The sequence below is a fragment of the Pogona vitticeps genome, chromosome 12 (genome assembly GCF_051106095.1).
Source record: "Pogona vitticeps strain Pit_001003342236 chromosome 12, PviZW2.1, whole genome shotgun sequence".
In the NCBI taxonomy this organism is placed as follows: Eukaryota; Metazoa; Chordata; class Lepidosauria; order Squamata; family Agamidae; genus Pogona; species Pogona vitticeps.
In genome coordinates, this window is record NC_135794.1 from 12,501,275 (window position 1) to 12,513,758 (window position 12,484).

General features: G+C 40.8%; 1 protein-coding gene across 3 annotated transcripts in view; it reads right to left on the bottom strand.

The window, feature by feature from the left end:
• The window catches only part of ADAMTS7 (ADAM metallopeptidase with thrombospondin type 1 motif 7), a 134,365-nt gene that overhangs the window by 85,448 nt on the left and 36,433 nt on the right, over positions 1 to 12,484 (bottom strand). For all 3 annotated transcript variants that reach the window (XM_072982307.2, XM_020813218.3, XM_078380867.1), the window contains 2 exons: positions 7,455 to 7,575; positions 417 to 661 (listed from right to left, as the gene is read on the bottom strand). In XM_072982307.2, the coding sequence (XP_072838408.2) occupies positions 417 to 661; positions 7,455 to 7,575 (366 nt within the window). The remainder of the gene's footprint in view (positions 1 to 416; positions 662 to 7,454; positions 7,576 to 12,484) is intronic.

The following is a 12,484-nucleotide window of genomic DNA, read 5'->3' on the forward strand; positions in this document are numbered from 1 at the left end:
GGATTAGATTTTTACTACTTCTGCTGTTGGAGCTAAGCAAGGTCAGTGGTTAGAATGAAGGTACCTTAGGACTTTGGTCACGGTACTGCCACATTGATTTTCTAAGATACGAAAAATGTGAGATATAATGCAAATATATACATGCATACTAGAGGTATTCGTATATGGCTATCCCCCCCACAGGTGCAGATAATGAGGGTCCAGCCCCTGGGGTGAGACCGACCACTCACGATTCCGCGAGCTCTATGAGACGGGCTACCCTGATTCCAATTTTACAGCGAGGGTACTGAAGCAGACCTTGTTTCCACTAATAATGTCTCCACCAGCAAATCCAATAAGTTTAGGCAGATTATGAATGCAGACTGCTCGATTGGCTCTCCCTGACCCACTGACAATGCCAACCCTACTTAAAATACCTGAATCCACACAGGCTCCTCAGTGGGCCCTGGGGAAGTAAGATTCTCCCAGTTTCCAGTCCTCTCATATGTGAAGGTTGTTCCAGCCACCTTGTAATTGCCATTCCACTGGATAGTCCAGCCACCATTCAGGAAGTATTTCTCTGGGTCTTCACTTCTCAAGGCAAGAAAATTCTCTGCTTCAGCCACTTCCTCAATCCGAATCTCTCGTGCCCCAGGTGGGATTAACCCAACATCAACATAACCTGTTCAGGGAATTGAACTGCCTGTCAGCTGTGGGCAAGAAGTCGTCCTTCCTGTCAAGTGATATAAGGACATTACCAAACAAAAAAATTTTGGAGAGAGGAAAAAGGTAGGAATGGGCATAAGGTGTGAACCATAAACCATCTAATAACTAAACATATTAAAAATAAGTTTGAACTTGGGTGCTAGAGCAAATCAAGCCTGAATTGTGAGTGTCAGTGATCATGTTGCTAAATATATTGCTGAGAGTGGTAGGGCATTCACTGATGGTTAATCTGTTTAAAAGTGCATGGTTAAAATAATGGAGGAAATGTGGCCTACTAAGGAATCTTGTGTTAGTTGTGTCAGTTTATCTGCATCTGCAATCACCAGGTATGCTGAAGAACTAGGAGAAGAGCTGCAGAGTCACTGATTATGAAAGCAAATAATTTTAATTTCCCCCCCTTTGGCATTAGAGAAGAGTAATGACATTATAGACCCTGCTCAACTACTATTATTTATCAGGGGGACAGATTCCATCTTCAGAATTACAGAATTGTGAGCATTGCATAAAACATATTCTTAAAAGGTCTGTGGATCAGTAGAAAATCCAGATCTGTGCTGGGATAAATTGAAAAACATCACAACTGATAAGGCAAGAAATATAGGGGGAAATGAAACTGGCGTAGTTGCAAGAATCAGTGAAGAAATATTGAAATTGAATGGAACACTTCCCATGCAATTCTAGTACATCATTAATCAGTGGGAAAGTTATGGTGTGTATTGCTGTACCCAGCATTAGTTACATCAAGTATCATGTCTTACTCATAATCAGTTTCAAAATATTCTCTCAGAGACAGATGCAGAATATGGAAATGTACTGTACCATGTAGAAGTCAGGTCGCTTAGCAGAGGCAAAGTCTTCAAACATTTTTTTGTCTTTATCATGAAGTTGTTGACTTTCTCAAGGAGAAAGGAAAAGGTCAGAAAGTAATCCTTGATGAATTATTGATTTGGCCTTCTTAAGTGATATTACAAAGCATCTGAACACAATGAATCAAAGGCTCCAGGAAAAAAGAAAACTTGACATGTATTCTGAATTGAAAAGTTTTAATAGAATCATAGAAAAATTGAGTTGAAAGGAGCCTTTAAGACCATTGAGTCCAACTCCTCGCTTAATGCAGGAATCCAAATCAAAGTATATCTGAAAGATGGTTGACCAATTTTCTCTGGAATACCTCCAGCACTGGTGCACTCATCACCTCCCCAGGTAACTGGTTCCATTGTTGTATTGCTTAACCAAATGAAGTTTTTCCTGATATTCAGCTTAAATCTGGCTTCCTGCTGCTTGAGCCCACTATTATGTGTCTTGCACTCTGGATTAACCGAGAACAGATCCTGCCCCTCCACTATATGACTACCTTTCAAGTATTTGAAAAGTGGTATCATATCTCTCCTCAGTCTTCTTTTCTCAAGGCTAAACTTGCTCAGTTCTTTCAAGTCTTTCCTCATAGGGTTTGATTTCCAGTTTCCTGATCATCCTTATTGCCCTCCTCTGAATCTGCTCCAGTCTGTTGGCATCCTCCTTAAAGAGCAATGCCCAGAACTACTTTTGAAGCAGAACTAAGCATATTTGTGAAACAAGTTAGTGAAACTAACTTTTCAAACTTTTCAAGTTGCAATGAACTAAAATTTAAGATGGATGGGAATTTACAATTCAATGCTGAAAGACACAGCAAAGCACCAAAGTTATTGCAGGTGGAATTCTAGAACAGATTCAATGATTGCCAGAAGCATAATAAGGAAATAAGAATGTTTCAGAATCCATTTGAAATAGCATCAGAAGATGCAAGCAACTTTTTAAAGATGGAAAAACTGATTTGGAAGCCAATGATAATTGCAGAAACATTTATGAAGAATAGTACTTATCTGGCATATTCTTTTCGTTTCTGCAAGTCTCAAAATCAAAATTCTCCCAGCTTTTACTGTATGTTCACTAAAATGATTTTCTTCAAAGTGTGAAATATAATCTAAGAACTGGGCATGTGTTTCTGGAATCAGATCTGGGATGTGGTTGGTCCAGCATCCTCTTGGAATGGAAACAAGAACATTCCAAAATGGAAGTTACAAATTGATCATAGTTCTCAGATTGAGGGGCAATTTGAAGCACAACTGCATCTAGCACTGTTGTAAACTTTCCCTAGTTGGCTTTTTAAAAATTATACCTCCAACAGCAAGGTATAGATTGAAGTCATATGGCTGAATAAATCTGACATAGAATTGGTCTGTACTGAGTGTTTGGGATTGGATCACCTACGTTCTTAATGCACTTTCGAGTTATAGGATCACTAACCAATATCTGGATTGCAGCCTCTCTTCCACCTGCCAATCTTAATTGAACTGGTTAGTTTATGATCATGTATAAAGCACAATGAATGGGATTCGGCCCATTTTATAAGAGCTTCATTATTTTATTTCTTAAAGTATAGGTGGTTTACACACAGCCAGTTCAATCATCAAGGTTTCTTCAGTAATGTCCATTAAGTGGACTACAATACGAAGTCTAACAAAAACGGCACTTCCATATTAGTTGTGGGTCCTCTCAACAACTAAACACATCCCAGAGACTTTTGGTCAATGCTAATCAGTTCCTCTGTATCTTGGAAACAAAGGATGTCACATTTCTATCCACAGCGAAGTAAAGCTAAGAATTCTTTTTTAGATGAAGAGATGCCCTCTGCATTAATAGAAATCATTATCATTTATGGTCCTAAAAAGGATTGTTGGGTCACTTTGCTTATCAGCAAGTTTGCAGTGCAATGCTTCTGAAAGTGAAGGATTGCTGGCTGCATGCCATTGCCCAGAGGACATCCAAGCATACTTCCAATGCTTTTCTACTCGGGGGGGGGGTGTCCTTCTATATCCCCCAGGGTAAAGATTCCTTCTTTTGACCCTCCAAGGCCAAAAGAATGCAATTAAAAATACCTTTTGACTATCAATGTCAATCCTCCCAACCCCCTAGCTCAACAGGGAAATCAGAAAGATGGCATACAGGAGACATTCTGGAGATGCTGCCAAAACAGAATTGAGCTTCTCTACCCCTGCACTCTGAAACCTAGAGAAAAACTGGACTACTTTGTTGTTGGCCAGTGATATGAAAAGATTAATCTCTAGAATGTGATGTTGATGACAACATTGTCCAAGTGTGCTCAAGCGTTCTGGGTGCCTTGGACATGTTCCACCTATAAAGGACAAGACTCTGCCAAATCATTAGAAGGGTTGCCTCTTTCTTGAGGGAGCAGGAAAATGCCATTCTTTGGTGATTCTTGGTTGCTTTTGTTGTGAAATTGACTGTAACCATCAAAACACTTTGTTCTGAACTTGTTCCTGAAAGCCTAGGAGACTCAACTGGCTGCAGTTTCAAAAAGATAACATATGGTGTGCAGTATGTTGAGCTATTCCTTTTCTCTTTTGTATCGAGGGGAGGAGGTGAAGATGTGAGGAAGGGTGCAGCGATCTACCTTGTAGCATGATTTGATTCAGTATTTAGTACTCATTGGTCTATGGTCTCCCAGATTTTATATCACAGAATCATAGAAAAGTGAAGCTGGAAGACGCCTACAAGGCCATCAAGTCCAACCCCCTGATCAATGCAGGAATACAATCAAAGCACATCTGCCAAGTTTTTCTTGAATGCCTCCAGTGTTAGAAAACTCACCAACTCCCAAGGCAACTAGTTCCACTGTCGTACTGCTCTAACAGTTAGGAAGTTTTTCCTAATATTCAACCGAAATCTGGCTCTATATATACATTGCTTGCCTTGTCCTATATATTGCCTTGTTATTGCTTTCATGTGGCATGTCATGAGAGAAGACTGATGTGGAAGGTTCTTGTGTCAATTGCCTGGTTTGAGATTTGTCTACGGGCTCAGACATCCTCAAGATGTCTTCCTAATCTTTGGAATAAATAGAAGAAAATACTAAGGAAGTGATAAGGATGTCCACTAGTGGCACCTGTAGTTTGTTAAGTTCTTATTGCAGTAGGTCATAGTAGTTTTTCACAGATGGTAGGGTGGCGGCGGCGATGCAGCCAGCTTGCTCCATTCTTGGCTAATGATATCCATGAATTGGCATGGAAAAGAACTTCTGCCACCCTATCTGATGCCTGGGAAACCACTTTATTGAAGGCTTATCCTGAAAGTTGGGATCAGAGGGATGCATTTATGGTTTGTTTGTTTTTGTTTGTTTGTTTCAAGTAGAAGATGAGGTGGCTTTTGAGAGGAAATGGAACAATCTTTGTCTTCCTCTTCAGAGGAATATATTGAAAAGAAGATCAGTGACAGAGTTAGAAAGGTCCTGCTAAACCTTCTGCGATTGCTGCTCTGCTTGGAGCACTTTGTTGGTTATGAGCCCTGTAGAAAATATTTTCTACCCTCTTCTTCAAAATTGCATTTGTGGATTTCCATGCTTGAGAAAGAAAATGGTAGCCAGAATTGGAGATTTTCTTTAAAATCTTCGTCAGATAGCTGTGGGCACAGTGTATTCAGTGAGAGTATCCCCAGTTCCATGTATCTACCTCTTCTCTTTGATCAGAAGCTGGAAGTCTTGGTAGGAATTAGTGGCAGACAGAAATTGTGGGTTGCCTGTCAATCAAAAGGGAGGGAGTCCTGTGTCTGCTGGAAAATCTTTATTTCTTTGAGTTTAACAGGTCACCTTCCTCTCTATGTCCGGCTATGACCTTATCTAGACACGGGGGCACCCACTACCTTAGTACATGCGCTCCTAATTTCTAGATTAGACTACTGTAACACGCTCTACGTGGGGCTTCCTTTGAAGCTGATGCGGAAACTTCAAGTGGTGCAGAGTGCAGTGGCCGGACTCCTTACTGGAGTGAGAAAATACCAACATATCTCTCCTACTCTGGCCATGCTGCACTGGCTACCCATCCATTTCCGCATTGACTTCAAAGTGTTAATGCTTACATATAAAGCCCTAAACGGTTTAGGACCTCGATACTTGGCGGAACGCTTACTCCCAACTAGATCTACCCATGTCACCCGCGCGAGCCAGGAGGTGAGGCTGAGGAGCCTGACGCCGAGGGAGGCCCGGAAGGAAAGAACTAGAAACCGGGCCTTCTCGGCGGTGGCTCCTCGCCTCTGGAATAATCTACCTTTGGAGATTTGCGCTGCACCCTCACTGGATACTTTTAAGAACCAACTAAAAACATGGATGTATAGGCAGGTCTTCCCTTCCAGTTAATTCCTGTCCTCTTTCCTTTTTATTCTTTTTCTCTTTGATTTATTTTGTATTTTTCCCATCTTGCAAAATCATTTAATTAATTAATTGTTATAAATTTTTCTTGAACTAGTTATCCTTTATGTTGTAAGCCGCCTAGAGTGGTTGAAATGACTGATAGGCGGGGTATAAATACAATAAATAAATAAATAAATAAATAAATAAATAAATAAATAAAATAAAATAAAATAAAATAAAATAATAATGAGGAGCTTAATCCATGAAACAAATTCCCAGCCAGGAAAATGTCCATCAGTAATAGGTGGAAGAATGGAGTTCTCAATGTCCTGTCCCCTTCTACTGCCTCCACTGTTGCCACCTTGACTGTGGTATCTTATATGCTCAGTACTCTTCAGAGCTTAGCAGGTGCATATGTTTGGAAGAAGGGGTGCTGCCTGTAAGGAATTAGTGATTCTGACAGTGCCAAAATGGCAGGTGTCTCCTGGGTGTTAATGAGGTCTGACTCTTCATTGGTCTCATCCACGTACCTGGCTGAAGTAGTTGGGAATAATAACACAGCTTCCTCTTTTCAGCACTGATAGCCCCTGGAAAAGCCTGGGCTGTTCTCCTCCCTTCTGGCCTCAGGCATAGACTTGGCAAATATTTGGGTGACAGCTGGTACAGAAGAAGGCTGAGGTTGGTAGTAAAAGAGCATTTTAAAAGAAAAACAAAGAGGAAGAAGAGAGGAAACCTAAAAAGGAGCAAGTTGGATATAAGACAAATAGGATGTGTGTAAAATAGAGGCAGGAACTAGACTGGTAACCCAGAGTTGCCCTCACACTAGAGGGAGTTCTGAACCAATCGGATGGGTTTGCAAGTACTGGTTGTGAAAGTGAGTAGGAGAGACAATTTTCAGGTTGCCCTCCACCACAGAAATGTTGTATAAATTTATTTTTATTATATTTACTTGTTATATATTCTGTGATGTTCTCTTATACTTAGTTATGTACTATGTACTATACTGTAGACTTCTGTACTGTCTATTGTAATGGTAATTTTTTTAAAATACCAACAATTTTTAGAACACTTTGGAAATGTGAATAAAGAATATAAACTACCAAAAATATGAGTGCTTTGAACTCTAAGATATGGTCCTAAGTGCGGTTACTTTGGAAGAGAAAACAGAACTGCAGAACAGCTCTTTGATACATGATATGTGGGTAAGGCTACCATTAGAACTCTATCCATAAGCTTCTGAAGAGTATAGATATGTGCAGAAACCACAGTGTACAGATGTACACATGTGTGGGTGGACAAATAATAAACTAGCATTTCCTGTGAAGAAAATAATTCACAGTGGAACAGTGAACAAGCCAAAGAGCAAACATCCATGAGACCTGGCATCCTGCTTAAAAAAATGTGAACTATTACTTTACAGATTCATCTCCTCAAGAAAAGAGAATTTCAGTCCTTCAGACTAAAGTATCTCGAACTTCTCAGAGCGAGAAAGGGGCAAGAGGGTTCAAGATGAGTAGAATGAATTTAACTAGAGCCCTCATCCAAATGTGGCAAGTTGCCTTACCCACTCCCTCAGTCTCCTCAAAGGTCTTCTTTACTGTCTGACAGGTGGATCCATCTCCATGGCATACGCCACACCGATCCTCCATGGCATAAGAGTCTATTTCATAGTCACAGCCAACGTTCTGAAATAAAGGAAAGGAGAGAAATATCATTCTCTGCAGGGACCTCTAGAAAAAGCACAATCTGCTATCCCAAGAAACAACAGGAAGACATATTCCATTGTGTACTTGTGCTTGGGAGGATGTTTGAATTTTTATCTCTGAGTTAAGAAGGAGATACAGTGGTGCCTCGCTTAGCGATTGCTTCGTTTAATGATGTATTCGCTTTGCGATGTGTTTCTTTGAGGAATTTTCAGCATCATTTAACGATGTTCTCTATGGGGGAATTTCGCTTAATGATGTCCGTGTTTGCTCATTTTTAAGTGTCTTACAATGTTTGGAACATGTCCGTCCAATGGATTTCAATGAGGGAAAAAACAAAAAATCACCAAAAATTAACGAAGACTCAGGGGAAAGCCAAACTAAGTGTGCATAGGTTTCACAAGGTGGACTAACTATTCCAACCATTTAAAACATGTTCCAAACATTGTAAGACACTTAAAAATGAGCGAAAACGGACATCGGAAAGGGTTTCAAAAGCACTGAAGCTGGCTTCAGTGCTTTTGAAGGAAGCTGTCCAACGAGCCCTTACAAATAGCAGAGAAGGGAAACAAAATGCAAGGGAGATAGGGAAAGTTACAGAAAATTGAATGCAGACTTCCAAAGAATAGCAAGGAGAGACAAGAGGGCCTTCTTCAATGAACAGCGCCAAGAAATAGAGGAAAATAATAGAAAGGGGAAAACCAGAGATCTGTTCAAGAAAACTGTAGATATTAAAGGAACATTTTATGTAAAGATGGACATGATAAAGAGACCTCACAGAAGCAGAGCACATCAAGAAGAGGTGGCAAGAATACACAGAGGAATTATACCAGAAAGATATGAATGTTCCGGACAACATAGATAGTGTGGTTGCTGACCTTGAGCCAGATATCCTGGAGTGTGATGTCAAGTAGGCCTTAGAAAGCACAGCTAACAACAAGGCCAGTGGATGATGCTGTTAAGGTGCTACACTCAATATGTCAGCAAGTTTGGAAAATGCAGCTGTGGCCAGAGGATTAGAAAAGATCAGTCTACATCCCAATCCCAAAGAAGGGCAGTGCCAAAGAATGCTCCAACTACCGTACAATTGCACTCATTTCACACGCTAGCAAGGTTATGCCCCAAATCCTACAAGGCAGGCTTCAACAGTATGTAGACCGAGAACTCCCAGAAGTACAAGCTGGATTTCGAAGGGGCAGAGGAACTAGAAATCAAATTGCTAACATGCGCTGGATTATGGAGAAAGCCTGAGAGTTCTAGAAAAATATCTACTTCTGCTTCATTGACTATACAAAAGCCTTTGACTGTGTGGACCACAGCAAACTATGGAAAGTCCTTAAAGAAATGGGAGTGCCTGACCACCTTATCTATCTAACTAAGATCATGGCCACTGGTCCCATCACCTCCTGGCAAATAGAAGGGGAAGATATGGAGGCAGTGACAGATTTTACTTTCTTGGGCTCTATGATCAGTGCAGATGGAGACAGCAGCCACGAAATTAAAAGACGCCTGCTTCGTGGGAGGAAAGCGATGACAAACCTTGACAGCATCTTAAAAAGCAGAGACATCACTTTGCCAACAAAAGTCTGAATAGTCAAAGCTATGGTTTTTCCTGTAGCTAAAAGATAGAGGAGAGAAGCAAATATTTTTCAGCAAAAGAATATAATAGATAAAATAGAAATGATGGAAAGATGGGAACTTATTGATAGAGAAGGTTCTGCAAGGGTACTATATGGCTGAGGACCCCAACCTCCTGTCCACGGCCTGGTACTGGGTCGTAGCCTTGGCAGGACCGGGCCACAGAGACAGATATCCTGCTCCCCTGCATGTATGCATGCCCCCACATGCACACACGCATGCATGGGTGCCTCCCCCACCCATGGGTATCCTGCCACCAGCGTTGGCACGGGTCCCCTGCCCACCCACATGTCTGCCCCCACTCACCCGTGCACGGGTGTACCCCCCCCCCACAGACCCCGCTCACCCGTGCCCCCAATTGGTCTGCGGTTCAGAAAAGGTTGGGGACCACTGCTATATGGGATATAATGAAAGTGAAATGAGAGGCATAAATATTATGGAATAAATTATATTAATATTACAAGCAAAAAGGAAAGAGAGAGTATTGAAATGGAGAAAATTCAGAGAAATTTAATATATTTTACATTTTTTAAAAAAAAATTAGTACTAAGAACTCAAGCCACACAATTTTAAAAAGCTAAGAGTTTAATTGGAATAACTAAATATGAAATGGGTATAAGGTGTAACTTGATAAATAAGAAATTGGATGCTTTTCAAGATTTTTTATCAGAAATTAAATACTGGGGGAAGATTTCTTTGAGAAGAATTAGACAATATATTGAGTAAAATTTGGGAAACAGACTTCAAGACATGGAGATTTAATGGAGCAACCAATTAGAGAAGCAGAGATTGAGGAAATTATTAATCAATTAAAAGTAGAAAAGACTCCAAGACTGGATCACTTGTGATCACAGTATTTTTAGAAAAATGTTAGCATTTAAATTAAAGTCTATTTTTAATAAAAGAATGGAAGGAGAAAAGATTCCATTATCTTGGAAACCCTCTTTAATTATATTAATTACAAAAACAAGTAAGCATGCAACTGATCTTGGACTTACAGACCTATTTCCTTAATAAATCAAGATGCAGAGATATTTATAACAATTTTAGCTAAGAGAATGAATAGTTTTATTACAAAGTATATTTAAAAAGTTCAAAGTGGCTTCACACTAGAAAGACAAAAGGCAATTCTGACTAGGTGAGTGGTTTAGGCAATCATTATAAATGTAATAATAAAACAAACAATGGAAGCAGGAACAATTTCACTGGATGTTTTTAAGGCATCTGATTGTGTGAAATGGCCAACACTAAAAATGATAATGAAAATACTAGGTTTTGGGGAGCAATTTGAAGGTGTGACAGTCAAAGTATACTCAGACTAATATCACAATGGTATTAGAAAATTATAGCATAGCAGAATAGATATCTCTAGGCCATGATACTAGACAAGGATAGTTATAAAACTATTGCTGAATGTTAATAGAGACGATAAATTAATATGTGGTATAGGTACTACAGTAACAATAGAAAATTCATTAATGGTTATGGACAAGTTAAAATCATATTTAAAAGAATTAGGAGAGATAATGGGGTTACAGATAGATTAGCATAAATCAGAGATGATGATGTTTAATTACAGTAAGGAGAAAAAAGAGGTAATTAGAAAAAATATATTAATATTTGAAAGTATAAGTTAATATATTTCAAACAATTTAGAAAAACTGAAAGAGTAAAACTTCAAAATATTGAAGCAAGAAATAAAAGATAAATTAGATGATTTAAGGAATATTAGACTTTCATAATTTGGTACAACAGCAGTATATAAAATGAAGATTTTAGCTAAGATAAATTTCTTACTTAAGAGGTTAAGAAAAAGTTGAAAGACTTGCAAAACATTGTGAATAAATTTTGCAATGGACACAAAAAGGCAAGATTAATAAGAGGGTTGGGACTTCCTTATTTAAAGTTATATTATATAGCCAATCAAATAAGGCATACACTTGACATTATATATCAGTCCAATAAATTCATATGGTTGAATATGAAATCACAACAATTGCATTCGAACCCCAAGTCTTTTTATGCAACATAAGACTATGATAAAAAAATAAGCTTTTAATTTGGAACATGTATAGAAAAGTATTTATCCCATCAATTTTGCCACTACATCTGATGGTAGAGCTGAAAGGAATCTGAATTTAGTTCATACCAATTTAAGTTTCTTATCTCATTTATTGATTTGGATTCCTGCATTGAGCAGGGGGTTTGATTTGAACGCCCTATAGGCCCCTTTCAACTCAGTGACTCTATGATTCTGTGATTTATCTCCTTGAAAACCAATTAACAAAATTTCAATATATTCTAAATCTCAGGGAATTTGAAATAATTTGAATAACTCAGTTAAATTTAGATATACAGTGGTGCCTTGCATAGTGAGGTTAATTCGTTCTAAAAAAAACATCGCTATGGGAAAACATCATTAAGTGAAACGAGTTTTCCCATAGAGATGCATTGAAAACCGGATAATCCGTTCTAATAGGAACGGATTATCCAGTTTTCTCCCTCCCCCTGCGGCTTGGATCTGACCCGCGGTGGCTACCTCAGCCATGGCTGGACTCCCTAGAGTCCGGCCATGGCTGGGGTAGCCGCCGCAGCTCGGATCCAAGCTGCGGGGGGAGAGTGGGGGGTCCGGATGCCTTTCAGGCATTCCGGGCTTGGATCTCACCCCCTGCCGGTTACCCAAACCATGGGTAACCGGCGGCGGGTGGGATCCAAGCCCGGGATGCCTGAAAGGCATCCGGATCCCACCACCCTCCCCCCGCGGCTCGGATCCAAGCCGTGGGGGGAGGGTCGGAAGCATAGCCGGACCGTTCAGCAGCCGCCGCGGCTCAGATCCGAGCCTCGGCGACTGCCGAATAGTCCGCTCCCAGCCTCCCCCCACGGCTTGGATTTTCAGCCGGCTGACAGGCCGGCGATCGGGCAGGAGGAGGTGGGAAGCTTCGCCCACCTCCTCCCGAGCGAACGCCGGGTTTTCAGCCGGCTGACAGGCCGGCGATCGGGCAGGAGGAGGTGGGAAACGTCCCCCACCTCCTCCCGAGCGAACGCCGGGTTTTCAGCTGGCTGACAGGCCGGCGATCGGGCAGGAGGAGGTGGGAAGCTTCGCCCACCTCCTCCCGAGCGAACGCCGGGTTTTCAGCCGGCTGACAGGCCGGCGATCGGGCAGGAGGAGGTGGGAAGCTTCGCCCACCTCCTCCCGAGCGGACGCCGGGTTTTCAGCCAGCTGACAGGCCGGCGATCGGGCAGGAGGAGGTGG